This window comes from Mchenga conophoros, linkage group LG1 (genome assembly GCF_057382185.1).
Source record: "Mchenga conophoros isolate Kocher_MC1m ecotype Shallow Benthic linkage group LG1, M_conophoros_male_GT1.1, whole genome shotgun sequence".
NCBI classification, from domain to species: Eukaryota; Metazoa; Chordata; class Actinopteri; order Cichliformes; family Cichlidae; genus Mchenga; species Mchenga conophoros.
In genome coordinates this window covers 41,361,295-41,381,072 of record NC_140526.1, presented here as the reverse complement: position 1 = coordinate 41,381,072, position 19,778 = coordinate 41,361,295, and the positions used below count along the sequence as shown (strand labels likewise).

Genomic DNA, 19,778 nt, shown 5'->3' with positions numbered 1-19,778 from the left:
TCTGTTCCGTGCCTGTTGATTCTTTATTGCACAGAAAGCCGATAAATATGTTCCGGGGCGCTTGGACAAAGCGGAATGCTGTTTAAAAGTCTGCCCCTGCACTTTGGGATTTCCTCTTGGTTTGGGGTAAATAAACAAGTAACTGCAAGCCGGCGTCAAGCCACGGTGAAAACAAGTGAGCTGAATCCATATATCTAAACTTTTAAAGACCACAAACAGGCTGAGGGGAAATTACGGTTGAGCGGCGTTGGCGGTGCGTGGACACGGTGTCCATCTGACAACTGATGCAGAGAACATCAGGTGTCAGAAATATGATGCACAACCTTTTGTGGGCTACTGTTGCCTGTGCTGTTGTCGGTCCTTAGCCAAGCACGGAGACGTTATAAGATACAAAATGCTAAAAACAACGAGAAGTGCCCACTGTAGCCGGTGTCGGTCACTTTTCATGATGCTGTCCTGATCTTTGGTATTTTGTTTTTCAATCTTTCTCCCATTCCTGGTAAACTCCACCGATCACCAGTCAGCTTTTGGCCCATGTCAAGCATCAGGCAGTTGCAGCATGCATGGAAGTTGGTTAAAAACCCCTCACAACATGCTTTTTGTTGCCAAATACTTGTAGATATGCAGACGGACACAACTGCAGTACCAAATGTTAAGCATCAGCATTAATAGACGTTAGCTGCTTGAATCAGTCCTAAAAATTTCACTACAATGCTAATACATTGTCCTCATTTTGCCAGTTTACTAAATAAGTTGTATGTGAAGTTCTACCTGTTTGCTACATTAATACTTGGTAAAGAATGAAAGTATATACTACTAAATAGGTTGGATTTTTTGAATTTTGATGGCAATTCAAAGGGAAAACAACCACGAAATGCTGATAAAGTTATACAGCAGCTTCAGGACTCGCTGGAATTCATTCAGCAAGTTTCAGAATGCTGCTGAACCATTTTCATCAGCAACAAAGATTTCAAGCTGTGACTGTCATCCTAGAAGAGAGCACTCCACAGTCTGTTGTTGTTAAATGGGGTCAAGCAGTCAATTACAAGCAATCTGTTTTTGATAATACAGTAATTAACTGTGGTAAATCACATGTTTTCTGCCGTCTACATAGGTAGGGATTCCTATTTAAAAAGTCCATTTGTCCTCAGCAAGTTTTCCTGTTGTACGAGAAAATAGCCAGGACTCAACTCAGCTGGCACAAATAGAGTTGAGTTCTCTGTGTGTGATCACGGACACAGACTCTGCAATCTGTTTACATTTATTAGTTGGACACAAATCATTTGCAAACCTTCAACAGTCCGAGTGAGACAGCGACTGTCTGCGGAAACGTTGCGTCTTCTCAGGCGATCTGTGCACTCGTCCTGTGATCAAAGGTGGTTGTGAGTGTGGAGCACCCTTGAGAATTTTTTTCTTGTCACACATCATATGTCACTGTAGCATAAATGAATTCAAGTTGACGTAATCTGAAAAAGTACTGCGGTAAAGTAATTATTCCTGTGCGGATGACAGAGACTCTCTTGAAGAAACGGGTCAGCCTTAATGCTTTGCGTCACTTCATTGACAGTGTAAATGAAAAGGGAATACAAATAAAGAACTGACTGGTTATTAGTACCTTTGCTGCATACAGAGTGTTGAAATGAGGTGCAATTAGAATGAAAAATGAACAGTCCTGTCAGACAATGAAAGGGCACTGTCAGCAGACAAACTGCAGAGAAAAAGGTGAAGAAGCGTGAACAGGCATGGTGGAGGAATTTCAGGAGTCATTTCTGACAGAAGGATAGAAGCAGGAGTGATGATGTATGGTTTGAAGAGGGGGGCACTGACAAAATGACAGGAGGCAGAGCTGAAGATGTTAAAGTTTTCATTGGGAGTGAGCAGGATGGACAAGATTAGAACTGAGTAAATCAGAGGGACATGCAGATGAGGGAGAGTGCATATACTGGACCAAAGATTTTGAATATGAAGCTACCAGGCAGAAGGAAAAGAGTAAGATCTCAGAGAAAACTACATGCAGAGGGCTGGTGTGACAGAGGTGCCTTCTAGGCATGTGGTCAGATGGAGGCAGATGAGCGGCTATTGTGACCCCTCAATCGAGCAGCTGAAAGAAAAGAAGACGGGGAGCAGACAAAACAAAATTCTTCTTATTCTTAGTCAAAGAAGATCTCAGTCAGTGCAGATGTCTTGTATGGAGGCTGCATCCAACTGTATAATGAGCCATTCCAATGTGTGGTGGATGCAGGCAGTGAGAGCTCTGTGTGTCATTAAGCACAGCCAGAGGAAAAAAATCAGCCTTATAGTTTCCCTGGGATGGCAGTAGAGTCAGGCACATTGACTCAGACCAGATACCCAGGGATGTGGGAGGGGCTGGTCACTGCAGGATTATTCCCATAATTCTGTGGCTCAGACTCATTTGGTGTAAGAGGGTGAGAAACACGAGAAGTGAAATGATCTGATGAGGTCTGTGTGCTTTGAGAGGACAAAAAAACCCATAAAAAAAATCAGGCCATAAATCAAACTGCAGCTCAGAAGAGTAATCCGGTTGTTCAGTGATGACGCGACGAATTCTACTTCCGGGCCTAAAGTAGTCTGTGTTTAATATGGCTTTTGTGTTGTTAACATGTTTAATGTTTTGTATTTTCTTCTATTTGATCTCAAAAAGCTCCTAAAACAGTCAGTGATCACTGTTGACCTCCCTCGGCTTTTATTACCACTAATCATTTATTTAAGCTCAGTTTTTAAAACCTTAGGATGTAACTACAGCCCAGCCCATGCAGCAGTATATGAATGACTAACCTCGTATTGTGGATGGATTATCTCAGTTGTTCTCCTGGCTGAAGTTTGGTCCTTTTACAGCATCCTGCCATGCGATTACATTTGTTCCTGACCACCGAGAACACTCACGTTAACTTTTATCGAGTGGAAAAAAAGTTAGCTTGTTTATATCATGCTAACATAGCTGTGTCGCTAGCGGTCACGTAGCACATCATTATATACCAGCTAGCCCAACTTCAGTAACCCTACAAACGTCACTGCTGTTTAGTTTTCTGTCTTCATTTATGCTGGAAGTGATAACAGAGCTGTACGTTTTAATTTGTTTCCAAAACCCCGCAGTCAGGACATGCTATATTGTATTTAGATAGAAGCTAGCGAGCTAACTCCCTGCTAACTTCTAACTCCGTTAAATGTCATAAATTCCGTTTTCATGGATGCCTGGATGTTAAACTCAATTGTTACACCTGGTAGAGCAGAACGCTGATCATTTTATTAAAGATGAAAGACTTTAGACAGTTTTTAACTCTCAGTAATGCCATAGTGATCGTTTGATATATGGACCTGCAGCGGAGTTTAGACCCAGACACGGCTAGTGACGTCAGACTGAACAACCGGATTGCTAGAATGTAGCAGAGCATCCTTGTCAGATCTTTGACTGTTCATTTATCAGTTAAACTAGTCTTATTTATTGCTGAAATCATTTTCCATTAACTAAGTGATCAAAAAACAGAAAGTTGTTCTACACCTGTACTAAGGTCAGTTGATTTATTGAATTCATAAACCTTCCAAGTAAAGTTAGTTTCATAGCCATGCCCTTATATATACACTATATTCTTCATTTCCGGTTAATACTTGTACAGCTGCTGTTATTGTGTATATATTTATTTATATTTAGATTTCTTCATACATTCTTATATAGTTCTATATTGTGTATTGTGCATTTTGTTGTACAGTTATTTTATTTTCAACTTTAATTTATATATTTATCTTTATCTTATTCTTTCCCAGTTAAATTTACCCTTCATTCTAATTTGTGTTGTACAGTTATTTCATTTTTAACCTTAATTTATATTCTATTCCTTCATAGTTAAATTTACCCTTTTTAATTTTTCATATTTATTTCCTATCTTATTCATAGCCTTTTCCTTTTTTGTTTTCTTTAGGTCACGAGCAGTTGTCCAAGCATTTCACTACATATCGTACTGTGTATGACTGTGTACGTGACAAATAAAATTTGAATTTGAATTTGATTTGAATTTGAAGCGATATATGGAGCGACTGCCTCCTCTTGCTGCTACTTCAATCATGAAACTGATCTGTGATCAGCTGATCGGCTTTTCTGTCGTGAGTCCGTCTCTCTAGTTTGTTTTTGGCCCACTTTGCACCAGAAAGAGGAAACCAGCGGCTGAACAACAGCAGCACGTTTAAGCTTGATCAGCTGTTGTTAGAATTTATTTAATATTACTTTCTACTCGAGGATCTTTTTCTACGTAGCTGACGGCTGTAACTGTGCAGGGACGGAGCTAGCAAAGTTTAGCCAGGGGGGCTGATACGGCATGAACAGGGAAAAGGGGGCACAAAGACATACTTTTCTTTCTTATTCTCATTTAAAATGTCTCGCTTTTAATAAATAATTATCTGACACCCAAAGTTTAAATTTGATGTAAAATGTATAGAAGTCCATTACTGTATATAGTGACTGTTAAGTCTAAAATACCCTAGTAAGCTATAGTACTTTTTACTTTGGGAAGGTACCATCTGTGCAGTCTGCAGTTCTGTTGAAGAAATATGTTGAATCTATTTAACATTTCTTGAAAAAAAATTTCACACTGCATCAAATTAAGGTTGATTACGTCGATTAAGCATCATGAGGTGGAGCGTGAGGGGTGGTTCCCTATTTTTTATTTATTTATTTTTGTTGTTGCTGGGAGTTGGAACCCTATTAGTTAGGTTGCTTAATATTTATGCTAAGTACTCTTTAAAATACCAGAATAGGGAGGATGGTGTAGGTCTAAGTTTATTAGATTGATCAGTATTGCTGAACTATGAAATATTTTTTTTGCATACAGGTATAACAGAATAGCTTTAGTGTTGTTGTTGTTTTAAACTTGAGTATGAACTTATACAAAATGCAGCAAGATATTTAAAAAACAGTTTTGTTGATTAAAAAACACTATATCGGATTCATATCGGTATCGGCAGATATCCAAATTTATGATATCGGTATCGGACATAAAAAAGTGGTATCGTGCCATCTCTAGTATACACCAGTATATACCAGTATACACCAGTATATGCCAGTATATAACAGCAGATCAGAATATCCCTCCAAGACTGTAAATGGTAAATGGCCTGTATTTATATAGCGCTTTACTCGTCCCTAAGGACCCCAAAGCGCTTCACACATCCAGTCATCCACACATTCACACACTATGGAGCAATTTGAGCTTTTCCCACTACTTCTATTGGATTCATGCATTCACTATCAGACTAGCTTGTCTGGATTAGGGTTGTGGGATGCTCAGGCCGATCCCAGCTTCAACTAGGTTAGGCTGTTGGGAGTATTTAAGTTACAGAAAAGGTCCCCAAAAACCATATTTACACACAGGGACTAAACAATTAACTGTCCATTTATACAGCAGTGAAACTTGGTGACTTGAGGCATATATTTTTAAGGGTTCTGCACGTTTCTATTATTAGCCAACACATGCCAGCATTAATGTATGATTGCAAACAAGCCCTGTGTACCTGTACAGGCTATATCATTCGGATTCGATTTAGACACCTGCTCAGTAAACATAGTTTGTGAATACAGATAATGTTACCTTTAAAATCAAGTCTTTTACATTTTGGCCTTTGACTTCTACGTGATGATAAGTGATAATTCATCATGAGAAATGATAGCAGAGGTATAGAGAAACACTGACGGTGTTCAACATTTTAACCATGACAATTAAAGGAGATGAAACACTGTGAAACTGACATAGTTATAACTCTTAGAAGCTGTTATTTTTTTAAAGTGCTTAAAATTAAAGTTTTAAAAACATGTTCAGCGCCATCTTCTACGTTACCGGGTTGGTTGGTTGCGTCTAATAGACTTCCATTAGTTCATGTTAGCTAACTAGCGACAGAACTGATAACTCGGGGGGAAATCGAGGGGACTAAAACTAAAAATGAGCTTAAGCGGGGTCGCTTTTGTGCTGCCCCTGAGTGCAACAATGAGTTTTAGGTTAAAACTAAGGATATAATTTCCACTTTCACTGTATGTGTCTTTAGCAGCATTTGTTTTTTTGTTATTATTTAGCTAGCTTCACTCGAAACTTGAAAGACGTGTATAGTGGTATTTTGAGTGTGTAATAATCCTGCTGTTTGAGGGCTGTTTGTTACGCTTTGTGGCTAGGGGAAAAAAAACTATGGAGGTCAGAAATAAAGCGTGACTGAAGAGCGGGAATAGAAACAACCTTGGGTAAGGGTGTGCAGTGATTGAAAAGGAGAAAGGAGGCAGCATTTCCTTCAGTCTCCCCAAAGGCTCATTAATGGATTTAACCCCAGGGCTTTTCTACTTCTGGCTTTCTGGTCGAGCTCCAGACTTCTCACTGTCTCATCAACATAGTGAAACGAGTAGAGTAGAAGATGGCGGAGGCTAAAAACAGAGCTACGAGAGAACAGACACCTATCTGATATGAGGGATGTTTGTACTGGTGTTACTAGTGGCTTTTAATTTCCTAGGTTCCTTTTTGTTGTATAGATCAGGTTTTTATCATCATTTTGTTGTGGCACTCAACAATGAGGAGACATTTAGCCTGCTTTATTTAGTGCAGTGTTTGTGTCTGTGTGCATGTGAGATTGTGTATGTATATATCTCTGGGTGCAGTAACACATACTGTATCAAATTTTAATTCATTTACTTTGTGCACTGAGTTATACTGGCAGGTTTGCTTCACTTATCCATTTCACCTGGCTTAATGAGTGAGTGGCGCAGAAAGATGTAGAGGCACAGAGTGATGATAGAGACTCCAGGAGCATAGACTGTGGTCCTCACACTGTACCAGCTTAATGTTGAGTAAAAGAGGAAGCCTGTATTTTTACTGGTGTGTGTGTATATATATGTCTAAAAACGTGTTTGATAATCTGAAAGTGTGACAAATATTTTTTTAACAGCACTGTAACATAAAAGCAATGTAAACATACATGTGAGTAGTTTAGAATATTTGACACATCTTACAGTACTTCAAATGCACATTTGCAAATTACAGTTTATATTAAGCAATGGAGAAGACACACACAGAGGACACACAAGCATAGAAACAGTTTTATAGCTGCAAATTATATTGCTTTAAGATTAGAACCATAGTTAGTCCTCCCTCTGTTATATCTTCCAGAAATGGGCAGTGAGTTGCCAGGGACAGTTTCAATGCCAGGAGCTGTTGGATCTGGACCGGTGAGGATGGGTGGAGCCGTCCCAGGTCGTGGGGGCAAGAGGAGATCAGGAGGGTGAGTGTCTTTACTGCTGATATGCTGTGGAAATTAGCTTTAAAATTAAAGGATCAAAAAAGCTTTGTTGGGTCATCAGTCCTTTAAATCCTGTTAGTGTTAAATTTACTGTATTCTGAACTAGTAAATGCAATCGGTGTAATTGTATTGAGGTTTAGGACTCTCGCAGTGTCCTCAATACTGCAGCATAACTGTATTGACACGACAAATTTTCTTATTGTCTTCTGCTTTTAAATGTATCTGCACCTACATGTCTGATTTTGGGCAATGAGTACACCATCAAAGAGCGATTTTTATCACTCCTGGGAACAATGCTAAGCCTCTCTCATCCTCGTTGGAACCGTGCAAGATTTAACACGTTGGTATTTCTAATTCACAGCGGTATGATTACACACTAGACAACTCGCTGCAATAAACTCACCACTTGCTAATTGCAAACTGCTCAGTGGAGTTGGTCCCACTGTGGGACATGGAACTGATTCTTGCTCTGTTGATGCAGCAAGATTCATTGCTATTGATAATGGAAAAATGCAGTAGTTCAGCATTTTCCCATTATCAATAGTAATTATCAACACATTGTGTCTATTGATAATACTTATTGATTTTTCTAAGAAGCGTGGGTGCTCACGTAGTTGCATCCCACAATCTCAATACCAGAAAGACAATCAAGGTTTAAATGAAAAACTAGAAGTTTGGGTGTCTCAAACTTTGAAAGCATATTGTTTAGAAGACTCGTTTATAAGAATAGTTTCTCCGCACAAGATACTATTTGTGAGGTCCAGCTGTTCTCTCTGCAGGAAAAAGCCAACAATGATCGTCCCTTCCATCGAGTTGTGATTCATTAACAGTATTAACTGAAAAAGTAACTGTATACTGTTAATACTGTTCTGTCATTCACAGTTTCTGTGAATATCCTCGCACATTTTATTCTGTGAGTGATAAAATGTGCGAGGATATTTTCTCACCTCTTTATATGAAAAATATTCTAGTGGAAAATGGAAGAAGTTGTTTGAATTTGTCATTTCAACTTTAAAAAGGATTCATTTAGAATGGAACCACATCTCATACTGAAGGCAGACCGCATTAGCATGGAAGTCACAGAATTACAAGAATGATCTGGAATACACATCGATTGCTCTAGACTTTGTATATTTCTGTTTGTTGTACATTAGTTGGTCAGTTTACACTTAACGGTGCACTTAACCCATGCACAGGCAATGTAGAAAGTAAGGTATGGCTCAAGGTTGCGATACAGTTTACTCCTGTCTATGGTGTTCCTGCTGTATGTGCCCAGCTCAGAGTGTATGTGAACGTGTTCACGTGTTTGTGTGGTTTCGAAATGATGTCAAGGTAACGAACAGCTAAAAATCTTCTCTGTTGCCTGCAGACAGTGTGCATAACAGTTTTAATTCTCCAGCAAGTATTCTTAACAGCAAACCCTAACCCTGAGAAAGGGAAATGGGCCCATAGGGGTTGGTAGCAAAGTGTGTTGGGCGGCGGCCAGAAGCGGAGGCCCTGGCGGACCGACCCCCAACTACCAAAACTAGTGACTGAGACATGGCATGTCACCTCTCTGGTGGGGAGGGAGCCTGTTAGTGCATGAGTTTGACAGAGGTACCAGCGAGATATAGTCTGGCTCACCTCCATGCACGGCCTGGGCTCTGGAACCACTCTCCTGGAGAGAGACTGGACTCTGTCTCAGTCTGGAGTTGACTTTGGTGAAAGGTACCGGGCTGGGGTGGTATCGTACTATCCCCTCGTCTTGCTGCCTGTAATGTGGGGTTTCTCCCAGTGGATGAGAGGGCTTGTTCCCTGCGCCTTTGGTTGGGGAATAGGTCCTGACTGTTGCCTGCACTTCTGCACTGAACCACAGTTTAGAGTACCCAGCTTTCTTGGGGTTCCTGGGTGGGGGTGCTTGAGGGTGCTGGGGACTCTATTGTCCTACTGGGAGACTTCAACGCTTATGTGGGCAACAACAGTGAGACCTGGAGGGGCGTGATTAGGAGGAATGGCCTCCTGGATCTGAACCTGAGCAATGTTTTGTTATTGGACTTCTTTGTAAACCACAGTTTGTCCATAATGAACACCGTATCCGAGCAGAAGTGCACGTGGCACCAAGACACCCTCAGCCGCAGGTCTGGTCATACGATTATAAATTCGAACATCAATCACCAGACCTGTGGCCTAATGTTCTGGACACTCAGGTGAAGAGAGGAGCTGTGCTGTCAACTGATCACCACCTGCTGGGGAAGGATGCTGGACAGACCTGGCGCACCTAAACATGTAGTGAGGGTGTGCTGGGAACACCTAGCAGAGGCCCCGGCCCACTAGATCTTAAACTCACACCTCCGGCAGAGCGTCAACAGCATCTGAGACTGGGGACACTGAGTCTGCACCTGAGTTCAGCATCTCCAAATTAAAGTGAATAAATAACTGTAAGTGACACTTGACTCACTTTTAGTCACTTACAGTTATTTATTCACCTATTCAGTCAGTTAAATTTTAAAACTGTGTATATACTGTATATTCTGTGTGCCTGTTTATGCCCTGTCCTTATCTTCAACGCCATGCTGCTCTGTTGTATCTTAATTGCCCCTCGGGGATAAATAAAGTCCTTCTGATTCTGATTGCTGAAGCTGCTGCACCTAGTGGAAGGCTTTTACTTTGGTGGTCTCAGAATCTCAACACTGCTTTTCACAGAGGCTGTGGATCTGTTGGCTTCATCAGGTGATGGCCTACAGCTCACATTGGAACGGTTCGCAGCCGAGTGTGAAGCGGTGGGAATGAGACTCGGCACCTCCACGTCTGAGGCCACGGTCCTCAGCCAGAAAAGGGTCGAGTGTCCATTCTGTCTCAAGGACAGATTCTTGCCCCAAGTGGAGGACTTCAAGTATCTTAGGGTCTTGTTCACAAGTGAAGGGAGCAGGGGCAGGGTACCTGATCACAGGCAGGGCCTAGGTGTTGACAGTTCTTACCGTTCAGCTCCTCAGGACTTGCCTGACCCTTTGCAGGTACTTGGTGGTTACAGCTTTCTCAGCGGCCTCTTTGTGGTTCCCATTCGCCTGTGGGACTCCTAGGTACTTGTAGCTGTCCTCAATGTCTGCAGTGTTGCCTTCTGGTAGTTCAGTCCACTCATTTCTGACTACATTTGCTTCTCTTCATTACCGTCCGCTGTCTTTGAGTCCAGCTTTGTCCAACCATTGGTAGGTATTCTATCAATGACAAAGGAGCTTTTCTACCTCTTCTTACGAATTACAAATTGCTTGTAATTTGTCGGCCAAACGTAGCTTGTGGCTATGTTCTGATACGTTTATGCAATATTTTAAATTTTTTATTAAAAACATACTTAATTAAATTAAGAAGTGGTAATTCTCTTTCCTGTTGTTGTTTCTCAGAATGGACTTTGATGATGAAGATGGAGAGGGGCCTAGCAAGTTTTCAAGGTGAGAACATTCACAGTAGATGGCACACATACTGTCTGAAATTGTTGAGTACATAGTTCATGAAAACCACACAGTTTTTGTTTCAGGGTACCGGCAGGTGCAATGAGTTGTTAATGGTTTCTTGGAACAAAGTAGCAGTTATGTTGGTTTAAATTGGTCCCTTAATTTGAGGTATCGTTCTAAAAATTCCCATTTTGTTTTGAGAATCCTCCTGATACCCTGTTTGTAACTGATGTGGACACATCGGGACTTTTTTCTTTTACATAAAGGGGACTCGAGTCTTCCTCTCACTGCATCTCAAGTGTCCTCTCACAACTTCCTTTCATTTCAGCCTGTCTTTCATTTGTTCCTTCTAATACAATGTAATGTGTGAGTGTGTAGGATAGTTCTGAAGTATAGCAGTCAGTGCTGTTTGGAGCTGACGGAATCTGTGAAGTTGAACAGTGACAATGGAGAGCAGGAGCTGCTCTCTGCTGGCTACACAAGGAACTGCATTTCATGTCTGATCCATGTGGATTGAGAAAGGCATACCATGAAAGGATGTGCCGCTGCATATGCACATTGTACATCTGCTGTTTCCACTCCAGCATATTCATCGTTGCTTTCTCCCATATGCAACAGCTTTCATTCACCTTGCATCTTATTTCATGACACAAAAGAATGAACTGAAAAAAGGAATTCACTTTTATTTTTGAGGGGGGATGGTGGGTGGGGTGAGCTGGTACTGTTTTAGGCTATAACACCTGAACTGAAGGTTAGAGGGATGAGCAAACACACTGCCCTGTGTACAGGCAGAGTGTGAAAGGTTCTCAGTCAGGTAATATTCCCTGCTAGGGGTTGAATGCGGTCTAATATTTGTTTTAAGAACTGATGAAGGTGACATGTCTTTACAAACAAAATACAAGCTCAAGCAAATACGTCACATTTCCTCCCACACTCACCTTGAGGTTGGACGGTGCAGATTCACCAGTTTAATTATTTAATTTTTCTTTGTTTTTTGTTGGAATCTGAACAACTTAAAGACTTTTACAGATATTGTGGACTTAATTTAATCGTAGAAACAATATTCACTAGTGGGTTTGTGGGGTTTTTGCAACTTGCTTATGAGCTATTGTTTGATTGAAATTCTAGTAAATGTTTAGCATGAGATGAGTGGTCCATCAAGATGTTTTCTAGCCTCATGTAGAATTTGACACTAGATGACATTTGAATGCTGGGGTTTATGTGTATTGTAGCGTGCTGTAACATGAAGTGGATCGATACACTAATTTAATTTATTAAACAATTAAAAAGATTGTTAATTTCATTTTAAAAAGGAGGCAAACACCCTCCTGTGTAACTGGGCTCAGTTCGTTGGTGCCTTGACGTGGCAGTAGTAGTGGTTGTGAGTCACTGCTGAGTCAAGTGACAATCCTAAAAACACACATGACCTGAGAAACCATCTTGTTGTCCATTTTTGTACATCAGACTTTGTCGCATTGATCATCAATCTTGAACATGTTAGGAAGTATTGCGTGGCAGCTGAATATGGACAGTGAAGCTGCTCTTGATACTTTTCCTGTATCTACATGTTTGTCACGCGTGTTACATGCTGTGTCCTCTCCTTTCTGCAGGTATGATGATGATGATCAGAATCCTGGTGGGGATAAGGAGAGATACGCCAGGTAGGCTTAGCCAGCTGGGCATAAAGAGGATTTTGCATTGATGCAGGGATCAACAGACACTTTGATCCTAACAACAACAAAAACACTTCTGTGTTGTTAGAAATGCTCACAGCGAGTTCCCCAAAAAGATGGCTAAAAATAAAAGTGGAAGCATTGAGTTTGTTAAAAGCACCCAATTTTAGTACGAGAGAGGTGAGCACAGACATTTTTTCAACAGTTTTAAAAGAGTCAATAATTCCCACTCAGTTTGTAGGTTTTGTTTTTTTAAAACCAGGTCATATTCCAGCAGTTAAACACCTTCTGCTACTGCGAGGTAATCGGAGCACCACATCCAAGATGGCAACACTGAAGTCACTTTTTTAGCCTTATATCCTGTGGCAGGGCTTTGGGATTGTTCAGCGGCGTGTAGAACACGAAGGTCTTTGTTAGACAAACAAAAGGGAACCAAACAAACTAAAAACAGGGAGGTAAAGTTAGACACTGGAATTTGGGGAAAAAGTAAACTCAGTAATGAATTCATACGAAGTTAAAATAATCAAAAATAATCATAAGTAATAAAAAGCAAATTCCAGAATCATGAGGTTTATACTGCAAGTCTTCTCTCCTCTCACAGGGTGCTTCACAGCATGGTCGACGTTCCTGCTACATAACAGAAACGAGCAAGAAGCGCACTTTATCAGCCTTGCATTAAGATTTGGCTTCACTCTGTGTTTTGTTGGCTCTTCATGAGTATAGCCAAACCATAAATGTAAAATATAACTATTATCTGAAGCCACAGAGCCTTAGTTGTACTCTGTGGTTATACCTTTGCTGTTACATCTAACAAGATTTCCAGGATGGTTTTTTCCATACTTGGATTCCCAACATGTGGGACAGATGTAAGCCAAGCCGAGAGCTTCCCTTGTGTGCTGAGCTTATGCAGGCTTGGTATGTTTTATTTTGGTATTGTGCAATTGTCTTGTATTTTATTTTATCCATTTATTTTTCAATTTTTACCCAAAATTTTCTGAGAATCGCGAGTTTCATGAGAATCTGTGAGGTGTCAATAAAAACTGCCAACTTGGCTCCAGCATGATTTTTATGTATATCCACACCGATATGATGGATTTTTTTAAAAACCTTTCTCTGCTGGTAAATCTGTAAAGTCTGCAGCGTAACCTGCTCGATGGAGCACACACAACTTAAAGATTCATTGGTTGTTTTTGTGTCTTCCCCAAATAAAGTGGGACCAGCTAATCTGGCCGTTCTAGACTCGTGTCTGTTTGTATAATAATGGTCAGAGTGCAGGAGATTATGTCCAGGATTAAGACTAATAGGTGTTTTTTACAAATAGAGTACTTAACAATACTTGGAGGAGCCACTGAAGTCCTTAACTGTTTGTGCCCTGTGTTATTGTCACTGCTTTCTTCTTAGATGAATATTTAAACACTGAATTGTTAAAATAAAGAATAATAATTTGACAACAAAGGGCATCTTTGAGATCAAATTGTACAGTTATTCATCTAAAGTTCCAAAACATCCTGATAAGATACATCCCAAGGCTGCAAGGGGTTCTCAACTTGCATCTTCCAAGCACCTAACTGATCTTCTCTCTGTTGTAGAGAGAACCACAGTGAGATTGAGAGACGCCGGCGCAACAAAATGACCCAATACATCACCGAGCTGTCAGACATGGTCCCCACCTGCAGTGCTTTAGCTCGAAAACCTGATAAGCTGACCATCCTGCGCATGGCTGTTTCCCATATGAAGTCCATGAGAGGGACGGGCAACACATCTACCGATGGCGCCTATAAGCCTTCCTTTCTCACGGAGCAGGTACTGCACTGTCAGAGGAGCAAAGCTCTAGCTGCTCACAGCAAAAAGATGGATGGCAGTGGAACTGAAACTGGCATAGAAAAATATTTTTTATTGTGAAATTTCATCACAACAAAATATTCAACAGTCAACTGTTAGTTGAAGTGGGAATGTCTGGGAACAACAGCAAGGATGAGGTTGGCCAAATAAAATCACAGAATGGGGTCAGTGGATGCTGAGGTGGGTGGTGCACAGAGGTCCCCAACTTTCTACACAGTTAATCATTACAGACCTCCAAACCTCACGTGGTCTTCAGATTAGCGTAGAGGAGAAGAGTGAGCTTTGCAGATTGGGTTTCCATGGCCAAGCAGCTGAAAGCAAGCACTACATCACAGAGCGCAATGCAAAGTGTCGAATGCAGGAGAGTAAAACATGCTGCCAGTTGTCTCTAGAGCAGTGATGCGTATTCTCTGGAGTGATGAATCATCCTTCCCCGTCTGGCAATCAGATGGACGAGTTGCTGGGAGAACAGTACTGTCGGACTACACTGTGTAAAGTTTGGTGGAGAGGGGATCATGGTGTGGGGCTGTTTTTGTGTTCTAGTGAATGGAAATCGTAGTGCTTCAGGATAACAAGACATTTTGGACAATTTCATGCTCCCAAAGTTGTAGGAACAGTTTGGGCCCCTTGCTGTTCCAACATTAGTGTGCACCTGTGCACAAAGCAAGATCCATAAAGACGTGGATGAGCGAGTTTGGTGTGAAAGAACTTGACTGGCCAATGTCAGTGTCTGACCTCACAAAGTGCTCCTGGAAGAATGGTCCAAAATTCCCACAAACAGGCACTTAAACCTTGTGGAAAGCTGTTTCAGCTGCAAAGGATGGACGGACAAGATTAAGAATGGGCTGTCACTCAAGTTCATATCTATGTTAAAGGAGACAAGCAAATGCTTTTGACAATATACTGTCTGTCTTCTAGTGTGCAACAAAGACCACTTTTGTTAAAAGAGGTCTTTAAACTGCACTTGGTGACCATTGTGACCAAAAATCTGCACGCTGTAAAATCTCATTCGTTCCCAGAACTAAAAAAAAAACAATTATGCAAACTCATTGCCTCAAAAAAACTAAGTAAAGGTTACTTAAGATAACTAAGTTGGGCAATGTACTCATTCTGAGTACACAGTAATAAGATCAACTTGTTGTTCTGACCAACATCTCAAGTTCTACTAAATTAAAAACAGTTTGTGGCTACTTACTGTTTTTCATTTTGCTTACACACAAAGTAAATGCAACAAAATCACACCATGTTTTATCATCCTTGAACTAACAACACTTAATATAAACAAATATGATTCAGAAAGAATAATTAACGTGTTTTGTAATGGAGTTAAAATCAGCCCAAATGCATTATTATGCCATTCCCAAAAAATGCTGTAAATCTGATATAAACAACCATCCTTATCTGCGGCTGAGTCGTGGAGGCTACCAGCCAAAGCAGAGAACCCCACACCTCCTCCTCCCTGGCCACTTAATCCAGTCTATCCAGGGGAACTCCAGCATGTGTCCTGGTCCTGGGACATGCCTGCAACACCTCACCCAGGAGGCATCCTTGTCAGATGCCCGAACTATCTCAACTGACTCATTTCGATGTGGATAAGTAGCAGCTGCACACTGATGCAGAGCGGGCACTCCACCCTTTTCTGGCTGAGGACCACGGCCACAGATTTGGAGGTGGTGATTCCAGTGAGGGCTGGAGGCAACCACCTGATGCTTAACCAAGCTTAAGCTGACAGGACATCTCTACAGCTTCATGGCAATTACCATCACAAGAGGCACCAACCGCCTTGCAGTCACAGCTCCTTGCAGCAGCTTCAAGATTCGTAAATCTTGCAAACCACAAACATGTTGAGAAGACGAGAGAGAACAATATGGAGCTGTCGGAATTCCCCATCACTTTCAAGAGTTTCAGACTAGACTAACCAACCTGTGCGCTGCCTGAATTGACTACAAGAAAGGCAATGACTCAGTACCTCACGCATGGATCCTGGAATGCCTAAAAGTATACAAGACCAAAAGGACACTAAGAGCCTTCATTAGAAATTCAGTGGGAATGTGGCCAACAACACCAGAGGACAACTTTAAGCCAAAAGTCAGCATGAAGTGTGGGATTTACCAAGGAGATGCTCTCTCTGTGTGCATAGGCCTGAACCCCCCTCAGCCAAATGATCAACAAGATTGCTGCATTCGATATCCCTGCAGCACATAAGAGCAGGGTGCTAGATGCTAGCAGGCAGGGCATACATAGAACGCCATAACCAAGTGTTATGAAACATCTGCACTGAGTATGGCCTGGAAGTCCTGAGGTCAAAATGGGACACACCCCTTAGGGTGGTTGAGGATGAAGTTAAGATCCTGTGGGACTTCCAGATGCAGGTAAACAAACTGGTGCTGGCAAACCAGGTGAGAGGAAGATGGCTGTAATGAAAAATACACCTACATTAAGAGATGGCAACATCAGGAAGAAGAAACGCAAGAAGCGTGAGAGATTCCAAGTGCAAGCTGGAAACGAGCAGCTGCTTCATGCTGTTTCTGACTTTAATACTGCATCTATTGACAGTCATGCCCTTGCTGCTGTTCTGCCTGCCTGCGGCCATATATGCAGACGGAGCAGCAGCACGGAGCCATGCTACCAGATCTCAATGACTATAGCTCAAAGTAACAGGAAACCTATTTCTTCAACATTACCAGAGCTGTAATTATTTTAAGTTAATCAAGAGTTTCCATCTTCTGATAAACATTTATATCTACTTAAATGCTTTATTAACATTTACTTTTACTCACTACATCTTAATTTGAGTTGAACACATTTTCACTGTGTATTTGGTTGAAATTAGCTTGATTTGTCTTTGTCTATTTGTTTGTGCTTCTTGGTTAACCAACCTTTCTTTCCCTGTAGGAACTAAAGCACCTGATCTTGGAGGCGGCGGATGGCTTCCTGTTTGTGGTTGCTGCAGAGACGGGTCGGGTCATCTATGTATCGGACTCGGTGACACCAGTGCTGAACCATCCCCAGTCTGAGTGGTTTGGCAGCACTCTGTACGAGCAGGTCCACCCTGATGATGTGGACAAATTGAGGGAACAGCTCAGCACCTCAGAGAACTCCATGACAGGTAGAGAAAGGATCGTCACAAATAATTCTTGCAGCTTGACGTGTTGTACTTTTGATCATTGTTGTTTCGTAAAATGATTTGAGCAGCAGAGCGTCTTTACAACCACCTGCTACACACACTCACCACCTGTCAGGCTGCACTACGCTTACCTTTTAGAACAAGTAACACTCTGATATTCATCACGGTCTGAAGGGTTCGCTCTTATTCTGAAAAGATTTGTTGATGAGACTTCATAGACTGGATTCATCATAACACAGTACGACAGAAGTGGTTGATCTGGCCAGCTGATCATCTCAACCCAGCGGCATAAGGCTTGAGTCACAAACATTTGGGTTTCCTTCTCATTCTGTTCTGACATTTTTGATTCGTACCACCATTTAAGCTTCAGGTCCAGTTGAAACCGTCCTACAGCCAGCTATGTTTTGGTTATTTATTTGTGAAGCTCCACAGTTTGGAGTCACTGTCACGCAGGGAGATCACAGGTGGGTTCTTGCTGTTTGGAAGATGAGCAGCTTTCTTCAATCTACCACTCCTCTCCACCTCGCAGAACTGAGTGTCATTATTGTAACGTTGGACACAGAGGAAGAATCAAAATGGGGAGAAGAGGAGAACATTTAAGATTAGGGTGGAATATTTATCAAAGGCCTTTTAATTTAGCATTTAGAAATGGAACTCTGAAACTATTATTAAGATTTAGGTCTGGTTTAAATCTGCTGTTAATCTTTCTTATATTTGGTGTTACATTATAATTCTAGCTGCATACATATGATGTATTTAAAGCTGAAAGACTGACAGTAACATTGGAACTCTAAAAACCTCTGCAATACTTGGATTGCTCACTTGAGGGCAGCATTGTTTTCTTAAACCTCCTTCTGCAGACTGTAGTCTGGATCACCACAAAGCGTGCCTGTTGGTCTGTGCGTGGACTCCAGAGCGCCTCTGAACACCCAGCAGTACTGTGTAATCCACGTAACCCAGTAATCCCCGTGTCGAGCTCTGGCAGATGAAAACACACCAGAATGCACGCGTACACAAGCACATGAGCACACGCGCACAGCCTTTGAAGTCACTGGGTTGAGTTTAATTCACTCCTCTTCTTCTCCTCCTCATCGTGTGCGTGGCTGCATGGTTTTCCAGTTTGTTGATGTGGAAGGACTGAACAATATCCGTCAGCTCCCAGTAAACCAAAACTCTCCAAAGGAGTTGCTGACGTCTGTAGCTCATTGCAGAAAGTTGATTATTTTTGGTGAGAAGGTCGTAGTACAGTTCACATCTTTCTTTTTTTTATTATGGCACACAAAAATATTAATGCTATTTTTCTATTCATATTTAGTTTAGCCCAGTACACTTTGTGGAAGTCCCCAGAACCACATCCCAGTCACTTTTAATGAGGATATGTCCTTCAACTAGTACCTGCCAGTATTTCTAACATACCAATACAATACGTCCCGGTCGTTGTGTCCTTGGGCGAGACACTTCACCCGTTGCCTACTGGTGGTGGTCAGAGGGCCCGGTGGCGCCAGTGTCCGGCAGCCTCGCCTCTGTCAGTGCGCCCCAGGGTGGCTGTGGCTGCAATGTAGCTGCCATCACCAGTGTGTGAATGTGTGTGTGGATGTGTGGATGACTGGATGTGTAAAGCACTTTGGGGTCCTTAGGGACTAGTAAAGCGCTATATAAATACAGGCCATTTACATTTGTCTCTGAGTGATGCTGAAATACAACAAATACTTTTGCATTTGTTGCTTCTAGACTCATCTGTTGTAATTCCTTATCTCACTATTCTAAAAGCTCCCTGAAAATCCTTCAGTTGACCCATAACATCCTGGAAGTTTTTCCTTACTAGAGTTTTTAAAAGTAAAATCGAAGGCAGAGCCTTCGGCTGTCAGGCTTGTGGAAACAGCTCCCAGCTTGGATTTAAGAGACGAGTACAGTCTTTGATTATGATTATCAGAATGCTGGTGGCAGCGTGGTGTTCGACGGGTAGCACTGTTGCTACACAGGAAGAAGCTCCTGCGGCGTTTGTGTGTGGAGTTTGCAGACATGGGGCGAACATGTGTGGCAGAGGGTTAGGGTTAGAGCAGGGGTGTCAAACTCAAACACACAGTGGGCCAAAATTCAAAACTGGAACAAAGTCGCGGGCTAACGTTAATATTTATTGGAAAACAAATCTTCCTCCAGATATGAGAATGAATCTTTTCTTATGGACTCAAACAAGTTTTGCTGAAAAACTGAATATGGAACAAGCAAAGCTTAATACTAAACAATATATATATTAGCTGTATAATACCAGTAGGCCAGCTCTGATAGTCATTTGGTATGGCTTCGCGGGCCAAATGTAATTAGGCTGCGGGCCAAATTTGGCCCGCGGGCCAGAGTTTGACACCTATGGGTTAGGTGGTTCTAGACTGACTGTAGGTGTGAGTGATGGTCTGCCTCTCC

General features: G+C 41.7%; 1 protein-coding gene across 5 annotated transcripts in view; it reads left to right on the top strand.

The window, feature by feature from the left end:
- The window catches only part of arnt2 (aryl-hydrocarbon receptor nuclear translocator 2), a 65,355-nt gene that overhangs the window by 819 nt on the left and 44,758 nt on the right, over positions 1–19,778 (top strand). For 3 of the 5 annotated variants that reach the window (XM_085278640.1, XM_085278648.1, XM_085278653.1), the window contains exons 2-5: positions 7,158–7,269; positions 10,665–10,712; positions 13,978–14,191; positions 17,126–17,339. In XM_085278640.1, coding sequence (XP_085134766.1) covers positions 7,158–7,269; positions 10,665–10,712; positions 13,978–14,191; positions 17,126–17,339 — 588 coding nt within the window. Of the gene's footprint in view, positions 1–7,157; positions 7,270–10,664; positions 10,713–12,325; positions 12,377–13,977; positions 14,192–17,125; positions 17,340–19,778 lie in introns of all 5 variants that reach the window. The other 2 variants (XM_085278657.1, XM_085278663.1) reach the window with 1 other exon arrangement.